Consider the following 27,919-nt stretch of genomic DNA (forward strand, 5'->3'; position numbering starts at 1 on the left):
TTCAAAGTTTTACTCCTTTTATTTCAAACCAATGTTTGTGTAATAATACAATTTAACATGCTCATATGTGGTTTGTCATCTGAGTGACGTTTGATATGTGTGGATCTGCTGGGCAGTGAGAGAGGGGCTCATTTTGCTTAGGGACCGGAGGAAGTATGTGTGTTTGATGACAGAAGCCTCCATGTTCTCCTCTTGTAGCGCCAACAGAGCCGCCTGGAAAACAAAAACATTTTTCAGGTATTCCTACTCTAACCGTTTGTCTACGTCAACATTTAGGACCCAGATTACATTTTGTATCTTATAGCCAGATGTAAGAAAATAAAGCCTTCACATTACCTCTTTACACAGATTTTCCAGGTCAGCTCCAGAGTAAAGCTCGGTCTTCGCGGCCAGCTCCTCCAGACACACATCAGCACCCACGGGCATCGACTCTGTACACATCTTCAGGATGCGAAGACGAGCCTAGACACATGTAATGACACCAATGACACGTGTACTGGGTTAGTTAATTACAGATACAAATGTTTGAAATCACCAGATTGCCATTAAACTGTAACTTTTAAAATATGTCATGGCCTTGAGGTAAATAACTTACCAGCTGATCAGGTGGTGGGACATAGATAATGTGGTCCAGCCTGCCAGGTCTGAGGAGGGCGCTGTCTATGCAGTCTGGTCTGTTTGTGGCGGCTATCACCATCACATCTTTGTTGCATACAGTTGGCAGTCCAGTTACATGGCAGTCCAGCTGTCAAAGAGCAAAAACAGTTTATAGTATAAAGTGTTGACTATATCACCTCATTCTGATGTTGAGAGACAGTCCCAGGGACATTTCAATATCTAACCTGTTCAAGTGTATGATTCTCCTCCACTCCCTCTGCCTGGAGGATCTTCTCAGTCCCTCTCCTCTCCAGCGTCTTTAGACCAACCCCATCCATCTCATTTAAGAGCACAGACAGGAGGTGTGTCTGTACGCTGTTAGTTGTCTGACTGTTTGACCGCGAGCCAATCAGAGAATCAATCTCATCAAGGAACAGGATGCAGGGAGCACAGGCCCGGGCCTGACAAAACAGCTACATGTGGACAGACAGGTGTTATGGATGAAACAGACAGGAGGACACAAACACAGCAACCATTCACAGGTGTTGTCACAGACTGTGAAAAGAAAATACCTGCGCTAAGGCCTTCTCTGAGTCTCCGACATAGGGAGAGTAGAGGTCAGCACCACTGACAGACAGGAAGGCACAGTGAGATGAGGTGGCTGCGACCTTGACAAGCGTAGTCTTTGCACATCCTGGAGGTCCGTAGAGCAGCACGCCACGCGGCCGACACAGACCCAGACGAACAAATGCCTCGGGGTACCTCATCGGCCACTCAATACTCTTTGATGTTCAGGCATAAGACAGATGGAGGGAAAATTAAACCCATTAATTCCAAACACAGGTTTTATTGATCTTTATCAGTAAACAATCTCAGATGAAAACTCTTTGTATTTTTCGTTGTACAATTCAAGAACAGCCACTCATGTACCTGTCTTAGTTTGAGTTTGACCTCATCCAGACCTCCTATCTGCTCCCAAGACATTGGAGAGAGCTCTGTCCTGCCCAGGCTGCTTCGCAGGCAGGAAGGACCCACCGACTTCAGGGCCTCCTGAAAGTGCTTCATAGCTACTGCCTGTTCTCCTGAACCCTGCAAACAATCACAAGGCAACACAAGAAAAAAATCATTCTTAAACCTATATATTCAACACTTTGGAAGGTTAAAGATAATGCACTAGAATCTGACATTTTAGGTTTACCAGGTACACGTTTACACCCATTTATGCACTATAGCGTGAATACAAGTGCATCTTTGTTTTTTCTTATTTTAGGGTCAAAATGACTAGGAGGTACAAAACTTTTGAAATCAGTGCAGGAAATGGCTTCAGCCGGCAGCCGCAAACCGGCTACAGTGGTTGGAATGTATTCCTTTGGGGAAATTGTGCGAGAATTGTCCTTCTGTTTCAGGTTAAAAACAAAGGGTGTTACCGGGTGTTACTCATAGGGATCCTTTCCATGATACTGTTAGACACCTCATATAACAGTCTGAGCCTGTCAGCGGCCAAAAAAAGAACTTTTGTGGACGTAATTTTGACAATCACAACTGCCCTGAAGGAATACATTGGTTCACAGCTGCTGGCTGAAGCCTCTACTGCACGGATTTCAACACTTGCTTAACTCACTTCCCAGTTGATTTGACTATGCCACAACTCTGTTTTAATACATGCTGGGATGCCAAATAACTACCAAAATATTCATCTCTAGCTGGAAAGCGGAGAACTAATGTGAGTTTTTCCTGTCAGCAACAGTTGTAGTTCCCCCACATATAAAATCAAACAATCACAACTTATCTGAGACACATTTGACAGTGTGTGAACTGTAACAGATAGAAGGTTCTACACGTAGGTCTGGAGGGAGCTAAAATGTTTCCCTACAAGTAATAAAATATTAGTGTTTGGTTTCTATATGATACATTACATGATTTCTGTAATTACCTTTGCGTTTTCCCGTATAGCGTGCATGGCAGCCTCCCTGCACAGGGCACTGAGGTCTGCTCCTACATAACCTGTAGTTCTCTGTGCAAGCTCTGCCATGTCCACACCGGAACATACAGGCATCCTCGCACACAGAACAGACAAGATGGCTTTTCTCTGCTGCAAAGTGGGAGCTCCAATAACAACCTGCAGAAAAGGCATAAAATTCAGAGCCTCAAAGGTTTATTTACATTTATTATTATGTACTATATATTTCATCATCTGTACCTCTCGGTCAAATCTTCCAGGCCTGCGCAGTGCTGGGTCTAAGCTGTCCGGCCGGTTGGTGGCTCCGACGATGAGGAAGCGATCGGACTGATTCACCCCGTCCATCAGTGTGAGAAGCTGAGCAACCAGGCGGTTCTCTGGTGCAGACGAGCCAGTTCTCCTTGGACAAAGAGAGTCCAACTCATCTAAGAATAGCACACATGGACCCTCTTCAGCTGCAGATCGAGCCCGTTCAAAAACAGCACGCAGCTTCTCCTCACTCTCGCCCGGCCGTGATCCCACCACCTGAAAAATGAATTTACAATTACCATTAATAATATTAATATAATAATAATAGGCTGCACAAAGTCCTTTACAAAAAAAACAGAGGTAGGAAAGTATGTTTTTTTTAATGGTAAAATCAGTGTCCCAGTCCATAAAAAAAAGAAGAGTTGGGTTGAATATAGATTTATATTGCCGCTTTAAGTAATTTATTTAAATTAATCTCATTCTATCCCCTAAAATGTAAAACAACATCAAAGGTCTCTGGCACAACTCTTTGTAGCCTGTAAGGCAAATACACTTACGGAGTCATATTATAATGTAAAAAGATTCTACTTTTGGCTTCATTGGAGCAGCATTCTTTATTTGAGAATATTTGTGAAGGAGGAAGATCGCTTTCAAATAAAACTGAGTTTCCTCTTGTAATTTTGTTATCGGACAGTTAAGATTTTCTGCTATGTCAGTATATGATTCAATACATTAGTGTTGACTGGGTTAAATCACATGTAGTTATATGGCAGTATTTCTGCTTGGATATGATATTCTACTACTCTGCTGCCCTTAAATTAGGGTAGGGTGATATGACCATATAAACCCTGAAACAACATTAATTTCTCAACCGGATAATTTATCAGAGCTTTTGATCTACTGAGGTAGGTATTTTACCCTTTAATATCTGTGGTTTTACTAGGCAGTGTTTCAAATTAAAAAGGAAGGCTTTATCTCAATATTGGAAATAAGCCAAATAAGTCAGGCTACTTTTTCTTTCATCAGCTTCTCGACTGAGTTTTCAGACAATGTGTTACATCATAATGGCTTTTTCTAAACATACTTACACATAATGTGATTCAAAATGTTTAACATAATAATGTAATATAAATGTTTGTTTGTTTTTTTTACCTCTGGCCCTCTGACCACCACGAGGCCCGCTCCCACCTCCCCCACTACTCTGCGGACCAGTAGGGTCTTGCCCACACCAGGAGGCCCCACCAGGAGAACACCTCTGGGGCACGACACACCAAGAGAGCTCAGGGTGCCTGGATAGAGCAGGGGCAGCTGCAGCATCTCTCTCAGGGAGGCGCTCACCTAAAATACAGCAAGAAACAAAACAAATGTAGCTGGCACATAGTGGGAACACAGACTCTGCATGAATACCAATAATGTCATTACAGTGAATGTATGCTGACCTTCTCCAGACCCCCCAGCGGGGCCATGTACTGGTCCTGCAGGTGACCCCTGTAATGCTGGACCGTCTGGATACCAGCTATCTCCACGTTAGTTTTTGAGGTGATAAAACCAGCACTGGCAAAATCCAGATTGATGCTTTCAATGACAACATATCTAATTTCTGTATCAAAATCCTCCAGGTTTATCACATACTTCTCGTGGACATATACACCTTTCAGCAAGTCTTTCACAAGCTCGTGAACAAGGCGAGGAGGTGTGTGTTTCTTAAAGTCAACACTCTGGACTACCACAGTTATCTTAACACCTTTCAGTTTGGGGCAGGGTACAGGTGTGAGCTGACCAGGGTCCAGGGTGAGATGTGTGGGTGGGTGAGCGATCAGGCTGTGGGAAGAACATTTCAGGTCCATCTGCAGGAAGCCCTCTGCCAGGTCAGGCCGTGGCCAGGCGGTACACAGGCAGCTTCCCCCGGGAACAGTCACCAGCAGAGGGGAGCCCAGACTCAGACCCAGCGCTGACATCAAGCCTGGACCGAGCCTGCATCTCTGAGAGCCCTGGTCTGATGGGTCCACTGACAGCAGCCTCAGAGACATCCTCGTCCATCAAAAGCCACCAGCCTCACTGACAGCAAAATGAAGAAAGGCAAGCAGATAACATTACTTCTTAATTAGCAGAGCAGTAAAAAGAAGGAGTGAAGCGAGTGTCGTTCCTTTAGCTGCAGTGTAAACTTTAGCTAGGCTGAATGCTACTAGCTGTTAGCTACAACTTCATTCTAAGCTGCGATAAATACTTTAAAACTTAAACTGTCACACAGTTACGTACCAGATAATAGAGGACACTAGTGAATGCTGGTTAAAATGTTTTCAGTATTAGCGGCGCTGACAGAACAGACCAGTGTTTACAAAATCCATGTGGCGTTAAAAGAAGATGGCCAACCAAAACATTTTACTGTGCGAGACGAGGCGGAATTATAGTGTCTATGGGCGGAACCTGGTTTGCAAATGTATTATTATGAATTTACAAAAGAAATAAATACTTTTTGGTATTATTATGTAAGACAAATGTTATTATCTGACCGTTAATTCCATTATTCCATTATTTTATTATTATAATTTTTTTTTTTTTTACATAAGATGCGATTTTGGGAAACAGTCATCCTTGTGTACATTGTACGTTTAATGTTTTATCATTTTCTCTTATATTTGTAAATAAATAAATGCCCAAACACTGTTGAATTATTACAATGGTCTATATAATACTCCCTTTAGCGTTTACCTCTATATTCATGTTTTTGTTTGTTTGTATTTCTTTCTCTTTTAGTGTTTTATATTTTTTCAATATTTCAATTTTAATTTATTTAATTTAATTTCTTCCTAATTGACCAGTTAGGTCTGTTTTTTATTTACAATGCCACTACTGTTGGAAATGTTTCCATTTTGTTAAGTTATGTAGCAAAAAATATAAACATAATAATACAAATACAATTTTTATTTAATATATATGTAAATAATATTTGGCAAAACAAAATTGTTTGGAACAAAGATTATCAAGTTTAAACCGACATATTTAAGCACGTTCACGAGAGAGAAAGCCAGAGAATAGTCATGGTTGTCCAACAACTTGTAGGTGTTTCACCTTTGTGTGGCGCTCTGGCGTCACCTTGTGCACACAAAAGAAAATACAGGAAGCCTAAAAAATACAAACAAATTTGTGGCTAATGGATATAGATATCCCCCCCCCCCCCAATTACGTGTTGTGCTACTTTAACATCGGTTTTGTTTTAGAGCTGCGTAGGAAGCGAGAGGGATTATCGCGAGACCGTCCACGTATTCATAACTTTTAAACATTTTTACCTATGACTTTTTCTGATAACCATGTTAATCCAGCCATTAATTCGCAGGTAGTGTGGCAGAGTGTTAAGCAGCGGCCGCCTGCTTATCTGCTTCAAGGGTGGTCATGAGTTAGGTCACATGGTTTGCTATTTATACATAAATAGTGCAGCAGTGATATCGAAACTGCGGAAGGTCGTTGGTCCGTCCCCGCTAGCAGACGAGGGGATTTTGGATAGGACGTCTCACAGGTGACCCTGCTGCAAAGGGAAAGTTAAACCATTAACCTGCAATTTGTGGAAACTGTGAAAGGCAAGTCTGACAATTACTCCATTTTTATGATGGATTACTAAAAGGTGGAGGATGAAGGACATTGATTAACTGCGTGATTCAGTGAATGAATGAATGAATGCATAAATAGCAAATACCACAACAAGCAGTGTACTGCAAGTTTCCACACTGTTATTTGTCTTTTGGTAATTAAATGGTATTTTTTTGAGAGGCCAGTATTTGTAGGCTAAACGCCTCATTTGTTTTACAGTTTGCTTGTGTAAGACGGTTTGTGTCTGAGTCCTGAGCTGTCTCCTCTAGCCTCACAACATTTTAACACACATTTTTCTCTGCCTGGTTGTCTCTGCTCCTGCTCACAACAACTAGGCCAGACTTGGCCCCCCCTCGCCGTGCCTTCATAATCTCGCGAACAAACCCGGAGTCTGTAATCCACCCTGGTCCCAGTGTGAGTGTGACTGTTGTGTCCTGCAGAGCTGAAATCACTCTGCTGTCTGAAAGGCCTCGCAGCACAGACAACCTGAGTGTGTGATTCAGGACCTATTTTGGGGGGGGGGGCAGCTTATAATGTGCTTTGTTATTTGACAGCAGATGCAGAAGTAGTGTTAACGTATCACCTACCTCTGCTTGTTTGTGTTCATAGTCAAGATACCAGAGGGAGTCTCAGGGAGGACGCTCAGAGGCCATGTCGACCCTCCTGCGCTCCATCTCCAGCTCTTCTGTTATATTGTTCCAGCGAAGGGTCTGTCAGAAGATACCTGGAAGGAGGCATTTCAGGACTTTCCCTGTGTTATGGGACCAAACTGCCTCCAGAGGTAGGAAAGTACAGTTAAAATCTCTCTGCTTAACTGTAAAATATTTTTCATAGACAACGGCCTGCTGTCTTTGGTTTGGATTTCCTCTGTCTATTGAGTTGAGGAATGAGAGCATAACAGTTCACTCAAGGACACGTTCCTTCTGGCCAGAAGAGTGGAAAACCCCACAGATCATGAACTGTTTGCAGCAGGTTTCTAGAGATCTTCCCAAAATAGGGAAAGCTGTAGTGAACCTGGTAGCAGCTCTGCTCACTTGGCTGGTAGGAGCTGCTAACATGTAAGAACACATAAGAGGTCAGTTAAAGGTGACATGTAAAAGATTAACTGCTGTCTGAAAGATTTTGTTCACAGACATTTGTTTATGGAGTCGGTGCTCTTCACGGGACACATGTCACCGACTGTTTGTGAAAAGTTTGCAAGTTACTGAGTGCTTTTTAAGTTTGAATTTTGAGTGTGTCTGTATGGGAGTACAGGCCCCGATCCGTGTGTGCTGGCACAGAGCCAATCACCTGCTAATAATGTCTCCATGGCGGCGAGGTCACCACTCCGTGTATGGAGAGAAATGTGTAACATGACACTGTTCCCGGCCAAACATTCTCAGCTCTATACGCATGCTCTCCTATGTTGTTGCACAAAAAAATATATTATTTTTTTATGAAAGCTTCTAATTTTCATCTGAAAATTTCTTTTTTGGGGAAAAAAAGCTTTTTATGCACTGCAGACTCAGTCAGCTGGTTTGTTTGTTCAGGTGTGCTCTACAAGGACCTGGTGGTTGGCGTTCCTAAGGAGACGTTCCAGAATGAGCGTCGTGTGGCGTTGTCTCCTGCGGGGGTGCAGGCGCTGGTCAAACAGGGCTTCAACGTGCAGGTGGAAAGTGGAGCTGGAGAGGAATCTAAGTTCTCTGATCAGCAATACAGAGATGCTGGAGCCACCATCACCGACGTCAAAGGAGCACTCGGCTCAGACTTGGTCCTCAAGGTTTATACACACCTGCTACTGGCTCTTCTAATAAAACAACTCTAAGATATTACTGAATTTCTACTCCTGTAACATCAATTTTCTGCTTTAGGTTCGAGCCCCCAGCTTGAGCGAGGCAGACCTCCTGAAGTCAAAGTCCACGCTGGTTAGCTTCATTTATCCAGCACAGAACCCAGAGTTGATGAGGAAGCTGTCAGAGAGGCAGAGCACTGTGCTGGCCATGGACCAGGTGCCCAGAGTCACAATCGCACAGGGCTATGATGCGCTCAGCTCCATGGCTAACATCGCGGGGTAAAAGGAAAAATGTACATGCAGATTCATATATTTGTTGCTGCTCAGGAATGCCTGGTTATAGAAGATGTGACTTTTTGTAGGTACAAGGCTGTGGTTCTGGCTGCCAACCACTTTGGCAGGTTCTTTACTGGTCAGATCACAGCTGCTGGAAAAGTCCCCCCAGCTAAGGTAACTGTCTACATATAACCCAAGTCAACATGATTACCATCTTTCCCTTTTTTCCACATACCTCAATATGTAACAGTGAGCTGAGTCTATCTCCCCCTTGTACAATAATGCATATGGATGTTTCTGGTGTACACAGGTCCTGGTTATTGGAGGTGGAGTGGCTGGTTTGGCAGCAGCAGGGACAGCCAAGTCAATGGGAGCCATAGTAAGAGGATTTGACACCAGGTATAAGATGGATGGAGGGGGGGGTACATTATGTCTCTGTAGGCTGAGTGATGGTTGGGGATGATCATAACTGTTTCTTGACTGTCAGGCCAGCTGCTCTGGAGCAGTTCAAGTCATTTGGGGCAGAGCCTTTAGAAGTAGACATTGCAGAGTCTGGCGACGGTGTCGGCGGTTATGCCAAAGAGATGTCTAAGGAGTTTATTGAGGCTGAGATGGCTCTTTTCGCCAAGCAGTGTAAAGAGGTCGACATTGTCATCAGCACTGCCCTGATTCCAGGTCAGTCGCCCTGGTACCTTCTACCTCTTATATTTTGCATTGATCACCCTTATTTTTATTTTTTATTTTTCCATGGTAACCCAAATGACAAATATGAAAGGGATGATTCATAGTGATGAATCCACCGAGCTTTTGCTCAGCCTCAGGTTGAGTTATTTTGGTTCAGTGGCCTGGAAATTTACTTGTATAGCTGAGACTTGGCTACTCTCAAGCAAAAAAACGTACCGGGAAAAATATGCCTGCACACAACTTTCAGATTGGCTGGTGAGGATACAAAGATCATCTAGCAGCTAAAGACATTTTAGATATTTTTATCAGGAGGTGGTGGGGACTAAAACAAAGCTGAAAGAACCATAAATATTGGAACTTTGTTAGACAGACGCCTTCACGTAAATGCTAACAATGCTTCGTGTCTGATTATGCAAGTAACAAATAATTCCTAACCTAAGCCATAGCAACTCCATAACCTAATTGTTTTGTTGCTTGTTAACATGATGATCTGTCCCCCCTTGAGGCCAAAACTTCATTAATGCATCTTTATTGTGGATTCCTTTGACTTTCTCGTGTGTGTGTGTGTGGTGGGTTGTGGTTTAAGTGGGTTTTATTTATTTATTTTTTTCTTTTATAAATTGCATGATATTATCACAAACATTTGCTGCATCTCACCTGTCTCGCTGTTTCCTGTTCCCATGCAGGGAAGCGGGCTCCCATTCTGATCAAGAAGGAGTTTGTGGAGTCGATGAAGGATGGCTCTGTGGTGGTGGATCTGGCTTCAGAGGCAGGGGGCAACATTGAGACCACCAAGCCTGGAGAGCTGTACGTTTACAAGGCGAGTTTTCTGCATTGCCAGCGGATTTTGATTAACGACAAAAGCTGTAAAAGCCTGTTTTATTCTTTGTTCAACACTGTGTAAAATGTACTAATGATGCACTTGTTTTCATAACTAGGGAGTTACACACATTGGCTACACAGATCTGCCCAGCCGCTTGGCCACCCAGGCCAGCACTCTGTATTCAAACAACGTACTGAAGCTGCTGAAGGCCATTAGCCCAGACAAGGAGTACTTCCACTATCAGCCCACAGAAGAATTTGACTATGGAACAATTGACCATGTCATCCGTGGGACTATTGTTATGAAGGTGAGTTTTTTATTTGTGGTAACTATCTACTGGCAGCCTCCATACTCACTGGTATCGCTCCCACCCTCTCGGCATGAACTATCGGATCCTGTCATGCTAGAACACTGTGCCAAATAAGTACTAAAAACCCAGTCCCAACTGGGAATAACTGTTGTTGGATCCCAGCAAGAATGTTATGAACATTTCAAAATATACTTTTCCAGGAATTTTGGCTTTGACACATTGTTTATGGCAGAGAACGCATGCAACCTCAACAGGACATATCAGTTTACCCCTTGTTAAACTAAGCATTATTAAGGCCCCTAAAAAGAGAATTTATCTTTCAAAACCACTGGTAACTGGTTCGTGATTGCTGTTTGTTCAGCATAATATCCTTTTGCGGTCCATGGGTTTGTATTTTGAGTGCTCCCACCGTCCAGGCAAGGTCTCCTACAATGCAAGACTCCAAAGTTTTGATGTTTCTCACGCAAACTCTGTGGACGTCGTCTGCGTTCTCACACTGATCCTATTGGGGTGTTTTCTGATGTGTCCAGGAAGGCAAGGACATGTTCCCGGCCCCCCTTCCTAAAACAGCCCCCCCAGCCCCTGTAAAACAGAAAACAGTTGCTGAGTTGGAGGCTGAGAAAAGGCAGGTGATCTCTCCCTTCAAACGCACCATGACCTCTGCTGGCGTCTACACTGCAGGTCAGACTGTAACACACAGATCTGTGCACAAATATTTAGACAACTGAACAATTTCATGTTATGAAATGCAAAAGCTATTTTAAAAGGAATTTGGTAGAAAATACCCTTCATTAACGAAAAACAAATAAAATTTATATTAAATTATACAATTACCCAACAGAAATTTTGAACATAGTTCATTAGTGGTGTTTTGCCTAAATTGCTAAAATTAGATCTGCACACAGGCATGTAAACTGCTCTGTCTCTCTCTCTGTAGGTGTGTCTTCCTGTCTGGCTCTGGGCATCATCTCTCCCAACGCAGCCTTCACTCAGATGGTCACCACCTTCGGCTTGGCAGGGATTGTGGGATACCACACCGTGTGGGGCGTGACCCCTGCTCTGCACTCACCCCTCATGTCTGTCACCAATGCCATCTCAGGTCAGAAGTCTATATAAGATGGTTATGAGATGATTTTTATTTTGTGAGAGTATGTCTTAATCTTTTATATATATTTTTTTGATGTTCTGTCAGGTCTGACAGCAGTTGGAGGTCTGGTGTTGATGGGGGGAGGTCTCACACCCTCCTCCCTGCCCGAGAGTCTTGCTCTTGCTGCTGCCTTTGTTTCCTCAATCAACATTGCCGGTCTGACGTTCAACACAAAAATAACAATAGCCAAGAAGATTCATTGCCCACCCAATGAAATTAAACCTTTCCAATTTCTGTGTATGTCCAGGTGGTTTCCTGATCACCCAGAGGATGTTGGACATGTTCAAGCGTCCCACTGATCCTCCTGAGTACAACTACCTGTACGCGCTGCCTGGGGCTGCATTTGTTGGGGGATATGGAGCCTCAGTGGCCGCTGGATACAGCATTGAGCAGGTGACATGATACACATCTCATCATTGTTTGTTCATAGTCAGTTTATTGTTTGTAAATTTTATTTGAGTATTATGGTGGCATTTGTTATTATAATGTCGACTGCTGACAAATGTCTACCACACTTCTGTTCAAGGTGATGTCTTTACTTGTTTTGCGCGGCCAAAAGTCCAAAGATGGTCTAAACAATTTTGCTTTAAAAAATGACTTAAATTGATCAAAATAGTTTCTGATTAATTTTCTGTCGATTGACTAATCATTTCAGCTCTAATGACTGCCGTAAAACTAAAAAAAAAAAATTAATAGCCCAGGCTTTTATATTCTTAAATCACTGAACTCACCCTGGCTATATTTGGGACAGGTGTCTGTAATACAGGCTTTTAATTCCTTTACCATGCCCGTAAATCTCAATGAATAATGGCTCATTGTTTCTGTAAAGTGTCCCCGACTAAGAATTTACATATTCGAATCAGAATTGTGAAGTCTTGCCTTTACACACTGTAGCTGTGCTTTAATTTTTAGAAGCCACAGTCTCCATTTATTAGTCACTGTAACTTGCACTGTGCTTTTAAAGCTAAATTGAGGCTTACTGTTGACCCTTTTCTCTCTGCTCTGCTCACCTGCACTCACTGGTCTTGTGTGGAGTTGTGCGTGCCTGCCGAGAATTGCAACGCACCTATTCCAAGTACTATTGAAAAACGATATAATAATCTTTTGTGGTGTTCATCACTGGTGATAAATGATATGACCGTTCCTTGAGGTGCATGCACAACTCATGTTGTACTCTTTTTAGTCTCTTGGTTAGGGTTACAATTTTGGATTTATTCCTGCAGTTTAAAAATACTTTTTAAAAGATTCTTTTCACATTTTTGTTTACAGCATTATGTGTTTATTTGTTTATTTATCACAATAGGCTGTATATTAACTTGAGAGAAAACCGGTAGTCCTATGTAAAATCAGACCTTAAGCAACCCATATAAGCCAAAATGGCATGATCCCTGTTTCATAAGCCTCTGCAAAGATTTGACCATGAGATTGGAAGTGGAACGGATAACGATTGAAATGGATACTATCGTTTAAAATAAATCGAACTATTACCTCTGAGTATTATAGGCCAATAAAACCTAATATAATTTAATAATTAGTTAATTTGCCAAACAGATTAAAGCCTTTCTGAATAAATAAACCCGTTTGGTTTTTTTGTTTTCTGCGCAAAAACAAATCACATCAGTTGCAGCGCATACAAAAACATGACTTAGGAAATGAACACAAACGGAGATATTTGTGAATGCAGTGTAATTTATTCTCATAAATAGGGTAAACAGGAGAACAAATTACACTTAAATTGATGCCGTTTTCGTTGCCTCAGTCGAGCAAATACAAGTGCATAGTTTTTATATATTGTAATCAGATGTTCGTTGTGTATGTCTTGTAAAAACACGGGATTGAAAAATGTAACGCTATTAAGTAGATCTTTCAGTGTACTGCTTATGACACAAAACAAGTCATATTTCTTTTAACTCATTGGCAGCCTCGTTAATGAGTAGACCGTTTTGTGTAGACTAAATGTTTAAACACAAGAGAAATGCATTTGATTTACACTCTTTTCAAAAGAGGGAATCCAAATTATGGACCTGAGTCATCCAGTGTGTCTTGCATGTACAGTATGTGTCCACCTCCATCACTGTTCAGGAGGGATGCACCTTCCTGTAGATCGGTTATAAGGGGGTGGAGCTTTGGTGTCCCCTTTCCTCCGGTACACAAGCATTGTGTGTATGTGCATGTTTTACCCACCAAACAACATGCTTCAGCTTCACCAAAATGAACATCAGTGTCACACAAGGTTAAATTTCTTTTTTTTTTTTTTCTCTCTCTCTTCTGTCAGAATTTGCCTCCTTTTTATTCATGCAGTCAGTATGTATTAATATTAATGAGCGGTGTTTCACTGACCATTTATGGGCAACTATAGGTGTTTAAAGGGTCGGGCAAGGAGCTCGCATTCACCACATTTCAAGTTGATTGTGATTTCTAAAGAGAAATTGGTGTAGGACGTGCGCGCCGTTTTATAAATCAGAATATTTTTGTGCATACACACTTGTTTTGAACGTACTCAACCTTTTTAGGAGTCTTTTCTATGTAGAGTTTTATAAATGAGAGCACAGGCTTCTAATTGAGACCTGCATTTATTTGTCAAAACAGCCCCACCAGACCAGTAAAAGGGACAGGTGTCAAATTGGGACCAGGCTTTTAATTGAAGTTCTACAGTATTTAAATTGAGACTTTATTCATACCTTCAAATTAGTTTATTGCTGATCTAAGGACTAATTGTTAAGTGATGTAACTTTAACTATAATTTTTGTGTGTGTGATTTTTATTTTTTTAACCTCAGATGATTTACTTGGGATCAGGCTTGTGTTGTGTTGGCGCACTGGCAGGCCTCTCTGCCCAGCGCACCAGTCGCTTGGGGAATGCCCTGGGTATGATGGGAGTGGCAGGGGGCATCGCTGCCACCCTCGGTGCCCTCAAACCCTCACCAGAGTTGCTGTCTCAGATGTCTCTGGCCATGGCCACTGGGGGAACGCTGGGTAGGTAGTTCTCTGCTTCTAGAGGATTTACAATTGAGATACACATGATGTCATGATTGCAAACATTCCTTGGCAGAAAAACTGTTCTTTACAAACGGTTGACAGACAGGCCTCACTGCCAACGAGGCATCTCTGTGTTCAGTCTAAAAAGAAACAAAATGACTAAAGCTTGGGCAGGGCTCCTTTTTCAAGTCTAACAGTTTGTTTGGGAAAACTGCAAGACCATCACGAATAAGTTGCATGTTATTAACTTTGCATGCGACTCCTTCAGTCCTCCAGGGTGTGAATTCTTTGCTAATTCATAACAGACCATCAATCATCCTGTCCCGATACAGAGATTTCATCCTGTGTGAATGTTGTACATGTTGATAGTAATTTTAAGAAAGGAGGATGATAAATTATCTTGAGACAGACAGGCAACATAGCATGAGGGTTTACTGTGTTAAATTAGTGGCCCTGTGTTTTTGAGGAAAAACACTTTACAGAGTGTGAAGTGTTTTTGCTTTTATTTTATTTTATTTTTTTTTAATTGAATATTTTGACGTTTTTGTAGACAAACATAGCCGCTGAGAAATTCGGTGTCTGGTGCTTGACACAACCAGACATACTGTAGTAACTCATTTCCTGAAAACTCACCATATCTCTACTGCAGGCCTGACCATTGCCAAGCGTATTGAAATCTCAGACTTGCCGCAGCTCGTGGCGGCCTTCCACAGCCTTGTGGGGTTGGCAGCTGTTCTCACCTGTGTGGCAGAATTCATGATTGAGTACCCCCACCTGGACACTCACCCAGCCGCTGGTGTAGTCAAGACCGTGGCGTATCTGGGCACCTACATTGGAGGTGTCACTTTCAGTGGCTCACTGGTGGCCTACGGCAAGCTTCAAGGTAATGTATTTTACTTTAAAAATATTAGTAATATCTACAGTATATAAGTACATAGATATTGTGCATGTGACAAGTTTTACAATTTGTAGACTATTGTGTTTACAAGTCTGATCTTGATTTGTCACAGACACACACTAATCTCAGTATAAACATAATAAGCTTTGTGTTCTCTGGCACTGATTATCTCTTTCATCTAGTTAAAGCCAAAGATCCTCTGGTAAATCTAGGCCTGGAATGGGGGTTTGTGTGCATGTGTCAGCAGTCGCTAACTTACATTGTATTGCAACTGATCAAGAGGAACACATGAGAAGCTTTCTGGTAATTTGTTACGGGTAGGACAGGGCAGCAGCTGCATGGCTGTGGTTGGTGGAGGGCTGATGTCTGATTTGTGGATGGAACAGACTCTTAGTCAGCTAATTAGAGGCCTCCACAGGCCTCTGAGAGTCCAAAGACACTCAATGCTGCTTAACATAAAAGCTTGTTTACATGTCTTATCGTGTCAAATTATTTCCCTTAAGCCTTACAAAAGAGTAACTGACTGCTCTGAAAATGTTTGACATTTCTTTGGTTGTAGGCATCCTGAACTCCGCCCCCCTGATGTTGCCGGGACGGCACATGTTAAACGCTGGCCTGATGGCAGCGTCAGTAGGAGGCATGGTGCCCTTTATGCTCAGTTCCAGCTACAGTACTGGCATGGGGTGTCTAGTGGGAGTGTCTGGGCTGTCCACTATTATGGTGAGTTTCAATGATTCACTAAGCTTGAACAGGGGAATCATTTTTATTTATTCAGATTTAAAGATGCGCAACTATCAGTAAAAATAGACTTTATCCATTTATTTAAAAAAAAAAAAAAGTAATGTACTAGAATTTCAAACACTTTAATACATTGCTTTAAATTATATATATGTATATTTTAAAATGTTTTACTAACTCCTTCCCATAGGGTGTAACCCTGACAGCAGCCATTGGGGGCGCTGACATGCCCGTGGTCATCACCGTGTTGAACAGCTACTCTGGATGGGCACTCTGTGCTGAAGGTTTCTTACTAGACAACAATCTCATGACGATTGTCGGAGCTCTGATTGGCTCCTCCGGTGCCATCCTCTCCTACATCATGTGTGTGGTGAGTAGATGCACAAATCCAACCACATGTGTGAACATATTAAAAAGTACCTGCCCTATATGAAAAGTGCCCTGAGATCACTTCTGTTATGTTTTAGTGCTATATAAATAAAATTGAACTTGCACAGTATACTCACCACAATTACCAGCAATGGCGTTAATGTCATTCTCTTCCAAGGCTATGAACCGCTCCCTGCCCAATGTGATCCTGGGTGGGTACGGCACCACCTCCACAGCGGGGGGTAAGCCCATGGAGATTGTTGGCACTCACACTGAGGTCAACTTGGACCAGACAATTGACATAATCAAAGAAGCCAGCAGCATCATTATCACACCAGGTACATGCAACACATGCATTATAAATAAAAAGTGGACTCACAAATGCATTGTCATTTTCAACTTTGTGGCCGAAATTACCATATGGGCTCACCTGCTAAGGTTGGTTTAAAAAAGATGTATAAAAATTAATTTTAGATCTATATTGGTGAAAGCATTTTTGTTATACAGTAAACAAAGTGACAGAGGTTTTTTGAAGAAACTGGCTAAACATGTTAATGTTAAACAAGTACTCCACCGATTTTAGCATTGTGCCCATACAACATTGTCGGACTCATGATGGACCGTTTAAAAAAAAAAAGAAAAAAAGATTACAATTGCTGCAGCAGGTGTTATGCCAGTAGCGGGTAATGTAGCCTTGAGCCGCTAGCCTCAAGCGGAGATGAGTGGGCTATAGATATATGGTAGCATCACTTCTCCACACCCTCAGATATTAATTTTTCAAACTTGCAGTCTTCAGATTCAAGTGAAATCACTTGAAGGCAATTGATCATCTCCCTCCGGAGCCAGTTGGCCAGTCCAACAGACACCTTAATCAATAGCATTTTTGATATAATTTTATTTTGAATAGCTCATGGTCAGACTGCATAGTAGTGAACATGTATGTTTGAGAATAAAGTTAGAATTTTGGTTTAACCAAACCATTCAAATGTGACCCCTGCAAAAATAACCTGCAAAAGTCTGTCGTTTTTCTCATTTTAATCAGGTAAAGACCAGTTTTACAAGACTTTGGCAGTAATTTTAAACCATGCATACATATTCAGTAGAAAAAGGCCTTCCTCCCAGCAGACAGTGGAGACACTTGTGAAAAAGACTGGAGCCTTTGGGAGAGACAGGTGTAGAAAGATGTTTGGTTTGACATCAGAGACGAAGATGCAGCACAACTTTTTAATATCACATTCTTTCATCATTGGACAGCTTGGATTCTCCTCTGCACTCCAGCTGCAGCTATTCAGACTAGATAAATAACAGCTACTATCGCTCTCATCCAGTTAATCTCACCTAACAAAAAGGCTGAGCCTGACTGCTCTGCCAAAATGTGGATCAAATGTTTTTGCAGCAGCTCTGGGAAAGCTAGATGCTTATGGACTGATTTTATATGGTAGTAATTAAACTATTGAAGCACCAAAACCACAAGAGGGGGCAGTTTGTTCACAATTGATCCAACAGCCACCTGATCTTGTGAGCACAGTATATAATATCTGTGTGTCAGTACTTCTTAGAAAAGAGTTAAAGAATGATGGGTTTGATTTTTGAGCGTGAGCTGATGACCACATCTTGATTCATTTAGTAGAAAAAGCCAAACTTGTGTCTCAGTAGTTGTTGAGTGGCCTGAGCAAGAAGAACCAGTCGTAGATAGCCATTGTTCTCAAGTGGCTCCAAACCAACGCATGGACAGCTGTGTGGTCCAACATACTGGTTTGATTAGTGAAACAGTGAAAAGTCATAAGAGCTTTGAGTCCAGACTCAAGACTTCGCCATGCGCTGTCAACAACAAAGCCCAGCAGTGAGGAAACGGAAGGCTCCAGTTGTCTTGGGAAATGAAGAATATGGGTTATGGGCGACTGGCTTAGAAAAACTCGATTAGGGGTAATGCTGAACTCTACATGGTATCTGACCACCAGGGTTAAATGGGGGTTATGCAGACACAGGGAAAGGGATTCTTTGCATGCAGGGGACCCAAATGCACACCACGCATGCAAACTTTTCCCTAAGAAAAATGTGTCTCAGACCAATAAACCACTGATTTAATACAGTGAGGAGACTTGTGGTAGATAAGGACACGGAGAGTGGGACAAAAAGAATGAAGGCTAGAGGAATAACTGGTTTTATTGTTGCTGAACCCCTACTGGATTGTTGTGCTTTCATCTAAAAATGAACAATGTCTGAAATGGGTTATACAGTACATTCAAATTGGACAATAGACCAAACATTAATCAAGAATAGGAAATGCTATTGAATCATCAACTCAAGCAACAAGGGAAGTATTCAAAATCTCCAGACAATATTAAAACTGCTTTTTGGGGGGGGCATTGCATGTTGATTCTCTGTATGTTGTTGTGTGTTTCTCTTTTTTTGTTTAGGCTGGGGTCTGTGTGCAGCAAAAGCCCAGTACCCAATTGCAGACATGGTGAAGATGCTCAAGGAACAGGGCAAGAATGTCAGGTGAATGTCTATACACATCTCCTTTTTTATAAACAAGAATTACCACTGTATATTCTACCAGTGCTTTCTTTATTTTTGTGCTTTACAACAAATCTGAACTTGTTTACTGAGAGACAGGTGCATTTGTACTTTTGGCACTATAGGCGCAGGGCATCATAGATCAGGGAGTAGCGAGTTTTCAGTGAAAATCAAAGCGTTTGAGCAGTAATGTGTTGCATCCATCTCCAACAGGTTTGGTATCCACCCGGTGGCCGGACGCATGCCTGGCCAGCTGAACGTCCTCTTGGCTGAAGCTGGTGTTCCCTATGACGTGGTCCTGGAGATGGATGAGATCAATGAGGATTTCCCAGGTAAATGCTTTAAAAAAAAATCTAAAGAGAGCTGCTAATAGTTACTGCTACATGATTGTCACTTTGGCATGAAGGTGTTGGATAATATCAGATCAGTTATGTCTAATAATTGCATCTACACTTTGAGCAGCCAGTGTTGCGCCTCGATAATTAGACATGCCATGTTATCAGGGCAACGGATGTTTTCTTAGCAACTAGGCATGCAGCCTGAGACACATGGTTCTGTTTATGACAAAGGGAGATAAGTGTGGTGTCAGGGAACCAAGTAACATTTGTCAGGACAATTGCAGAATTTTTCTGGCGGTTTGTGTTCATCTATCTTCTGTATAAATGTTTGTGGCCCACAGAGACAGACTTGACTCTGGTCATCGGAGCCAACGACACAGTGAATTCTGCAGCACAAGAAGATCCCAACTCGATAATTGCTGGCATGCCGGTCCTGGAGGTGTGGAAGTCCAAACAGGTTGGTCTACTTATGTTTTTTACTATCTTTGATATGTAAAGCTGCACCAACAATGTCACTGCATTTTAGATGTGTGGTACAAAAAGTAAATATACTCTGAACTTTACTCCAGGTGATTGTGATGAAGCGTACCTTGGGTGTGGGCTACGCTGCAGTAGATAACCCCATTTTCTACAAGCCTAACACATCAATGTTGCTGGGAGATGCCAAGAAGACATGTGACAGCCTGCAAGCCAAGATCAGAGAGGCCTACTATTAGTGACTCTCCATTAGTTTACCATCATGGATTGTAGTTGTCAAATACAGAGGCATGTTGACACTTACATATTTCCAGCATTGGCTTTCAGTATATTTTGGGGAACTGATTTATTGGGTCTGCAACAAATGTGATACTATTACAGAGGTGCCCAAGATTCATAAGAATTTTTTGAGAATAAGGGATAACTTGTGTACCGATTTGTAAATAAAAATATTTAAATGCTTCTGAAGCCTGACTTCCTTTCACATTATTACATGTTAAGTTTTAAAAAGGCTAACTGTACTCATTTACAACACAGTATGGTGGGAAGAGCAAAAACAAAATGCCCTAAAAGATCAATTTAAGTCTCAGTTGACACCACAATGAACTTAAAACCAGACATCAGGGCTTGCACATAAATCAATCCTTCAGTTATAGTTTAACAGTCTCTTGTAGCTGATGTCAGTTTTTCCTTAGCACTTTCCAGCAGAAGTCTTAGCTTTGTTGACAACTGAGTGCAGATAAGAGTAGAAGAAAAGAAGGTTATCATATTCTCCATTATACTCCTGAGCAAGGCAATGCTCATGGAAGTCCTTCAGGAAATAATAAATAGCCTCGATAGTAGCTAAGTAGGTGTCTGGTTTTCCCTTTTGACGGCGCCAGAAACACGTTTTCCTCATCTTCAGCTCTACCCGGAGCAAATCTGGAAGAGAACACATCTCTGTTAAAAAACACACAGGAACACTGAATGAGATCATGTTAAACAGAATTGCGATTGAAGTAAATTTGCCCCTTAAAATCACCGCCAGTCAGAGCTCTCTGAAAAGCCACACAAATGCAGTCTTTCATGATTACCTTGAAGTCTCTCGTCTGTGCTGATCTTGTTGGTCTGGTTCCATGTGCTGTCAATGAAGACCACCCTCTGCAGGGGATAGACCCTTGACTCCAAGCCCTTTGCTTCATCTGGGGTCCCTGGGGTTCTCTGCAGTGTGTGTGGCATCTTGAACTTCCTCACTTTTGACCCTCTTTATGCAGGGTTCATCAAAGGAGTAAAGTGACCTGCTGTGACTCCAGTCATGTAAACATTGCATCATGTCTTGAACTGAGACAGCCCCTGGACCAGGGAACACCAACACCACCTGGAGAGACAACACAGTCTTATTGGAACACCTTCATACAAACCAATACTAGAATACATGATTTAAGGCTAAATTTAGGCAGTACTGAAACGGAGTTAAATAGGAGCAAAATAAAGACAAAACTATAATTCATCAATTGAGTAAAGTAGATGAGCATGCAAAGTATGAAACTGTCAAAACCAATAAACATACATGGCTTGTGCACTAAAGCCACTGTAATTCTATAAGTCAAGTCAAATTACAGTATCTGTTTATTCTTAATATGACTAGACATGAAATGAAAACATGCCATGCATGAAATATGAGTATCAGCAACTGACCAGACTTTCCAAATTTATTTCAGATACCACATTTTTTCTATTAGAAAGCTGTATACAGTACGGATCAATCTGAGTTCTACTACAACAAATACAGGAATATATAATGGACAAAAAGAGGCATTTACTTCAATAACAATTTAGTGCATAGTAAAAGTATCAACATTGCTCAAAAGCAGCTGCTTGCATTAAAAAAATTAGGGGGAAAAGGGGATTCTGGAGAAATCCAACACCAAATACCATAAAGAGTGAATAACTACATAGAAAGTAATGTAACTAACATTAGCCAAGTTGTGGGTTAGCATAGTGTTGTTACAGCTGCTGCTGCGAAGCTAACATATAAAGAGGACAAGACTGTTCCAGAGTCGGCACAAAAGCTCCGAACATCAATACTCATAGCTCTCCTGCTACTATAGCTAACATCACAACAACAGCTTGGCAAACTAGAAAGTAAACTGAATGTCTGTGGGCAAGTCTATTAATGTTAACTGACACACAAATTATGGCTGGAACAGCTGTATAGTGTGTGTGTGGTTGTTTGATGTGCGAGCAGCAAATTTGCTACATTACACAAGTTCTCAGCTTTTTTTTGTCTCTAACAAATAAGCTATCTATACACTTATTTGCCTGATCATAAATAAAAATACAACAGTAAAGCTTATAAATTGAAGTTTCTCTTTCACTGAACTAATTGCCTTGTTAACTCATAAAACACAACTCATTCAAACTCAACAAAAACAAATAAAACTAACCAAAATCATTGTGGTTAGTATTACCAATGTTCCAACAATCACCAACTCTGGTTTAGCCAAATTACACCTTTAATAAATTAATATTAAAATTAATAAATAATTATATATATCTATCTACATCTATATCTATCTCTCTATCTCTCTCTATTTTTTTCTGCCTCTACACCCTGTCTGTCTGGTGCCTCCCTATCGCTCCTCTTTTGTTTCTCTCCTGTCCCTGCCTGAACCCACCTTGTCATCCCCGGAGTCAGAGTCCTGTTTGGAGCTGCTGTAAATCTCCTTGGCACTGTATTCCCTGTCATTAAACTGGCCTCTGTCTGTCTCAGAGGCTGTGTTTGGTCCGGCCATGTTCTCTGGGTGGCTAAATAGCTAACAAATGGCAGTTAGCGGCAGTCTGTCCTGATGTGAGATATGCTGCAAGTGGAGAGTGGACAAGTGGAGTGTAGTCTCAATTCTTACACACTGCACCTTTAAACTGATGGGTTCCTGTAATTTCTTATTGTAGCATACCAATTTGATTTGGTGCTGTACTGACTTAATTGTGACATTGGCCAAAACTAACATGTTTCTTTTAAGGTATTTTAATTAGATTTTTTGATTTTATTTTTTGTAGATTCCTCTCTATGTGGAAGCACATAATGCCATATTTTAAATTTTTTTTGCCAAACTGTGAATAGTTTCTTTTTTCCTTCCTTCTTCCAGCCGCTTTGGCTGTGTATAATTCATATGTGCATAAGTATAAATAAACATTTAGTTTTTTTTTTTTTCTCGTTAAGAGGACATTATCTGGAAGATAATGGGCTGATTAATCAATAATGATTAGTTGCAACCAAAAAGTAAATAGCTTTACAATGACACTTAAAGATTTAAATAAACTTCATTCTTTTATGATGAAAACTGACCTTGTCCTTTTCAAAGTCAGGTATGCAGGGGTATGTGTATATCGTGACATCACTGGGTGCGAGAATCTTGGCATGGATTGCAGTGCTCTTGCCATCTGTCTCATTGGGATGCTTGATGATGTCTATCTTCACGGGAAGCTGGGCACAACATACAATATGAAGAGTCAGGTCCTGAAGATACTTCAACCATACCATATGCATCATTTCATAGATCTTACATAAAAGACATGACATAACATTTTCCACTATATTAGGATACTATCACATCAACTCCAGAGCTGAAGGCCTCTGGTAAAAAGAACAATCAAGTGAGTCCTAACCTCTGACTGACCTTGATTAAGGGGATTTCTTGCAGAGTGACACCCACTAATGAGCAGCATGTGTAGCAGAAGAACATCCTTGATCCTCCACATTTAGAGCATTTCAACCTGCCCCTCTGCTGCGCTTTCTCCAGCACTGCATGTGATGCCAATATTAGACCTTGGAGAGGCTGTTTGGCAAGCTCATGAGCATCTGATGAATCACTAGAAACAGTTGTTTTGTCACGGAAACTAGGATGGAGACGCTGGTGTTGATCCAGGCTGCTCATGCTTGCTCTTCAAATGTTGACAGACAAGTACAAGCGTGTGGGCCCCACATTCATAGCTGAACCAGAATGACAAAACAAACCATGCAAATATTAGCAATATTAACAGAAATAATCTAACATTTACATAACTTTATAAAGTGTAGAGTGCAATAATGTGGAAAATCCATTAAACAAGCAAGAAGTTTTTGTCAGACAAATCAGATGAACTGAATTGGGAGATATTGGGTATTGTGAATTTCTGCTTATATCCGCAATAGCTAAATAATGATCTTTTCTGACCATCACATCAGCTCTTCCTAGTTTAAATATGAAAGCATCCACATACACAAACAAAATACTGGCACATTATGAGTCAAAATATCCTCATATTTGATTAATCGCTATTGGTTAGTTTCATAGACAGCAATGAAGAGAGAAAACAAGGAAATCAGTTTCAAGAGGGAGGGGACTTGTTGCAACATAGCATTAACCTGAAAGATTCAGTCCATTAGCTACAAGACTTTCCACTTGACAAAGCCAATATAAACACTGCTGCTAACTGGCACTAACTAACGTTAACTAGCTTAGGTGCAGAGCGCATTATCTAATGTTAGATGAGAAAGCTAACGTTAATTTAGTGAAGAAATGAAAAGTGAGCTAAACACAAGCAGCATAACTAGCGCTACATACAACTGTAATTCACATTAGCATTGTGTTAATGTTCTTAACAAGAGCACAACATGCAGTTAACATTTTTCTTCATATATCTCTCTCTCTCTCTCTTTTCTTTATCACACTGAAATCTAACGGTAGACAGTTATATCAGAACCCACGTTGCAGCACAGTCAACATTACCTGATTCAAGCTAAGTTAGATTGTTAGCAAGCTTGATATACGCCAAAACGTCTAACGTCTAACAGCTTCGGCTGCTACTAACAGACACAAGTCACAGTGGCTACGTTAGTTAGATTAACGTAGATAATAGCAAACACAAAATGTTGACTTGCAAGGAATAAAATGTCCACTAGCTAGTCACATAAACAAAATCAGGATAGAAACGTGTCTCCCGGTATGTAGTTAAATGAACTACAACTTCTTCTTCTGCGCCGGAAATACTGCTCCGTACAAAGGAAAGAGTTCTTACCCTGTCTGACTTCACCTGCCGATGGTGTGCTGAATGTAACTAACGAGAAGAACGTCCTGGACTGAGTTAGTTAATTTACCGGACTGGGTTAGCTAGTTAAATACCGTACTGTTACTGTTAATTTACCGGACTGGGTTAGCTAGTTAAATACCGTACTGTTACTGTTAATTTACCGGACTGGGTTAGCTAGTTAAATACCGTACTGTTACTGTTAAATTACCGTACTGGGTTAGCTAGTTAAATACCGTACTGTTACTGTTAAATTACCGTACTGGGTTAGCTAGTTAAATACCGTACTGTTACTGTTAAATTACCGGACTGGGTTAGCTAGTTAAATAAACCGCGACGTTTAAGCCAGGCTAGGTTAATTGTTGACTTCTGTGCAACGTTAAGTGGTTAGTTATAACGATAAAATTGGCAAACACACAGGGAACTACCGTTCACTTTACTCGGTCAATCAGGTTAACTTACCTAAGATGGTGGTACCGTTAATTAGTTAACGTTAGCTAGGTTAAAGTTAACGTATCTACCAAGAACATTTCCCATAAAAACATGCTGTTGTAACTTTATCATTATTAATATGAAACATTCACAATTCATTAACATTAACTTGTTTTGGATGCCGGGGTGAGTTAACGTTAAGTTACATGAAAATGAGAACCACAGACTTGGTTAAAATGACGAAATATTGGTTGTTATATCAATCTGTTACTAGTTAACTGTAACGTTATAATATTATAACGTTAACCAATCAACATTAAATTCACTTTGTTCTGTGTAAGGTAACATAACGTTACATTGAAATTGGCATTATTCTCAGATAATTAGAAATAAAAAGTTGTAAATGAACTCAAATTTTCCTAGGATTTCTGTGTTTTGAATGTTTTGTTTCAAGTGTCAATAAAACTAAAACAATTAAAACATCTCACCGTTTTTGGACTATTTAAGGAGCTTTCTCTCTGGACCTTTTTCTAATTTTTGCAGCCCCATCAATATTTCCACTTTTTTCTAAACATGCTTCCCTCCCCACAGAAAATATACTATATTGTTTAATCTATGTTTTTTTTAAAGAACCATAGCAAAAAATAGACCATTAAGTACATAAAACAGCAATGTGATCTAAGAAGATGGTGTTCTTAAAAGCAAAATTAAAGTTTCACAATGATATTTCTCCAATATGACTGATCAAAAGAAGAAGAGAAAAGAAAAGTAGTCTAAAATATTAGTATGGATTGATATTGTTCAAAGCCAGATGTGCTTGGTGTGATGTAAAACAGATTGTTTTCTATGAGATTTCAAAGATACCTGAGCTGTCACACTTTTTATGAAACTGACAATCGCACGCAGACTTGCATGGCAAACAGATGTTTATCGAATGAGATCTTTCAGTATCTCTGATATTAGAATCCAAACAATCAGAAATCTGCCAAATGTGCTTTGAGAATCATGGCAGTGGAACATAGTTCATCATTATTAGTCATATTAATCATATTAATCGCACCAGGCTTACCTGTCATCTCTGCAGGCGGTGTTCTTTATTTATACTGTCAGACAAATGAAAATATATTTGAAATATGGTCTTTCAACATAGCATTTTATTGATCATTCCCCAAATCAAAAGAGCAACTGTATGACAGCTTCAAGAGATCGGACCTTATGATACATTCTGTACCTGGAATTCTGCTCAGACTGACGTTTTGAACAGTTGCACTGTGTGTTTTTCAGATTTGAAGCCCAGGTTGCCTTGTTCCTACTAGTGCATACATCTGTTCATATATGTTTGAGTATGTGTCAAGATAATCTCCTGAAATCCAGAGTGACTTTTGTTTGGAAGAGTATTAAGTTAAAAAGCTTCTAAACATCCATGCTATATTTGCAAAAGTAAATTGAAAATCCAGCATGCCTTATTCAGAGGTTTTCATCACAAACAGTGGCTTTGTGTTGCAAACCATCCATTATCTTTTTTTGAACTGGATACCTCTTTAAATGCTACAAAGGAGAAGTAAATCTCACTTCAGCCCACCCGAATCACAAAAACACATTTTCTCACTTTTCTGTAGTGGGATGAAGCCATGGAAATTGTTTTATTTGCAAAGGTTGTGAGACTTCTTCCTTTTGAAAAGTCCAAAACCATGGAGTTGAACAAAATGTTCTTTGTGCTGATCAAAACATTTCAAAAACACAATACCAGCATGTCCTTCCAACAATAATGTCCCTGTTTCACTGGATAACCCACAGACACGACTCTAAATAGTTCTCTCTGGGACTTTATTTGATATAATGTAGTTCCAATCCAGTAACCATAATGTAGCAGCAGGGTTCAACCATTTTGTTAACCAATGCCAGCACTCCTCTTTTAATATAAAAATTGCTGAGACTGCAAGTTTTCAAAACAGGTACTGTATTTGCAAGGCACAAATTCAAATTCAAATTAGCTTTATTGGCATGAATGTGTAACAACAATATTGCCAAAGCATCATACATACTGCTACTATATACTATGACTACATATATACTATGACTGCATACAGTGTTAAAGAGACAATAGCTATGTTTCCATATAATTGTCATGCAAATTTTAAGCAGACTTTTGAAATGTCACAAAAAAAAAATTAGTAAATGCGAAATATGTGCCTTTCCATCAATTGATTTGGAGCGAATAAACCAGGCTACGGCAAGCGTTGTTACATCAGTAGTTGACGTTACAAATGGCTGTAATAAACAAGACATAGGGGTTCAAAACCAGCCGCATGGAACTGATGGCCATTGATCTTAGAAAAATGGAGAGAGGTCCTCAGAAATGTGTTTCATCCAGAATATTCAGCAAGACGCCTACAGTTGAAACAGCTGATCAGCCATGAGTTACAATTTCACCATGTCAGAACTTATTCAGCAACAGTGCTTTCATCTCCCATTTAGCACAAGAACTGTTTTTCGACAAAGGCAAAAACCACGTCAAGTGAAACTTTTTTGCGAAATTAAGGATTTATTCCCGAATTTTGCTGTCAACCTTTTGTAATGCGATACTTCAAAATGCGCATTAAAAAACGTTGATGAAAACATTAATGACTCATTATCTCTGATAAGTGATATGGGAAACAAAGCTTTCTGAAGCACCAAATTACTATGAAGCAGTTGTGATGAAAATGGTTCAGT

General features: G+C 40.6%; 3 protein-coding genes across 6 annotated transcripts; 1 reads left to right on the forward strand and 2 right to left on the reverse strand.

Moving 5' to 3' along the window:
• On the reverse strand, positions 1-6,159 carry spata5l1 (spermatogenesis associated 5-like 1). Of its 2 annotated transcripts, none has more exons than XM_046031852.1 (11): positions 6,097-6,159; positions 4,246-4,864; positions 3,959-4,144; positions 2,798-3,082; positions 2,531-2,716; positions 1,528-1,686; positions 1,170-1,379; positions 843-1,070; positions 596-745; positions 337-462; positions 1-213 (listed from the first exon to the last, which is right to left on the reverse strand). In XM_046031852.1, exons 2-11 carry the CDS (start codon positions 4,834-4,836, stop codon positions 76-78), a joined length of 2,259 nt encoding a protein of 752 aa, XP_045887808.1. In that variant the 5' UTR covers positions 4,837-4,864; positions 6,097-6,159; the 3' UTR covers positions 1-75. The 2 variants fall into 2 exon arrangements, with proteins under 2 accessions (XP_045887808.1, XP_045887807.1); XM_046031851.1 differs by lacking the exon at positions 6,097-6,159 and adding an exon at positions 5,066-5,202.
• Positions 6,097-20,191, forward strand: nnt2 (nicotinamide nucleotide transhydrogenase 2). 3 transcript variants are annotated; one of them, XM_046031848.1, is made up of 23 exons: positions 6,097-6,384; positions 6,730-6,808; positions 7,004-7,175; positions 7,924-8,153; positions 8,245-8,444; positions 8,528-8,615; positions 8,752-8,840; positions 8,929-9,116; positions 9,812-9,945; positions 10,064-10,255; positions 10,789-10,939; positions 11,196-11,357; positions 11,451-11,561; positions 11,653-11,798; positions 14,185-14,380; positions 15,033-15,266; positions 15,841-16,001; positions 16,210-16,389; positions 16,567-16,726; positions 18,809-18,890; positions 19,122-19,240; positions 19,588-19,703; positions 19,816-20,191. In XM_046031848.1, exons 3-23 carry the CDS (start codon positions 7,046-7,048, stop codon positions 19,960-19,962), a joined length of 3,216 nt encoding a protein of 1,071 aa, XP_045887804.1. In that variant the 5' UTR covers positions 6,097-6,384; positions 6,730-6,808; positions 7,004-7,045; the 3' UTR covers positions 19,963-20,191. The 3 variants fall into 3 exon arrangements, with proteins under 3 accessions (XP_045887804.1, XP_045887805.1, XP_045887806.1); XM_046031849.1 differs by lacking the exon at positions 6,730-6,808; XM_046031850.1 differs by lacking the exons at positions 6,097-6,384; positions 6,730-6,808 and adding an exon at positions 6,868-6,886.
• Positions 20,051-24,728, reverse strand: dtwd1 (DTW domain containing 1). The gene is given in 6 exon segments (XM_046031853.1): positions 20,051-20,644; positions 20,797-20,918; positions 20,920-21,080; positions 23,052-23,189; positions 23,383-23,696; positions 24,475-24,728. Coding segments are annotated over 5 exon segments (909 nt in total). The 5' UTR covers positions 23,641-23,696; positions 24,475-24,728; the 3' UTR covers positions 20,051-20,414.
• Between the last annotated feature and the right edge of the window lie 3,191 nt (positions 24,729-27,919).

This window comes from Micropterus dolomieu, linkage group LG20 (genome assembly GCF_021292245.1).
Source record: "Micropterus dolomieu isolate WLL.071019.BEF.003 ecotype Adirondacks linkage group LG20, ASM2129224v1, whole genome shotgun sequence".
In the NCBI taxonomy this organism is placed as follows: domain Eukaryota; kingdom Metazoa; phylum Chordata; class Actinopteri; order Centrarchiformes; family Centrarchidae; genus Micropterus; species Micropterus dolomieu.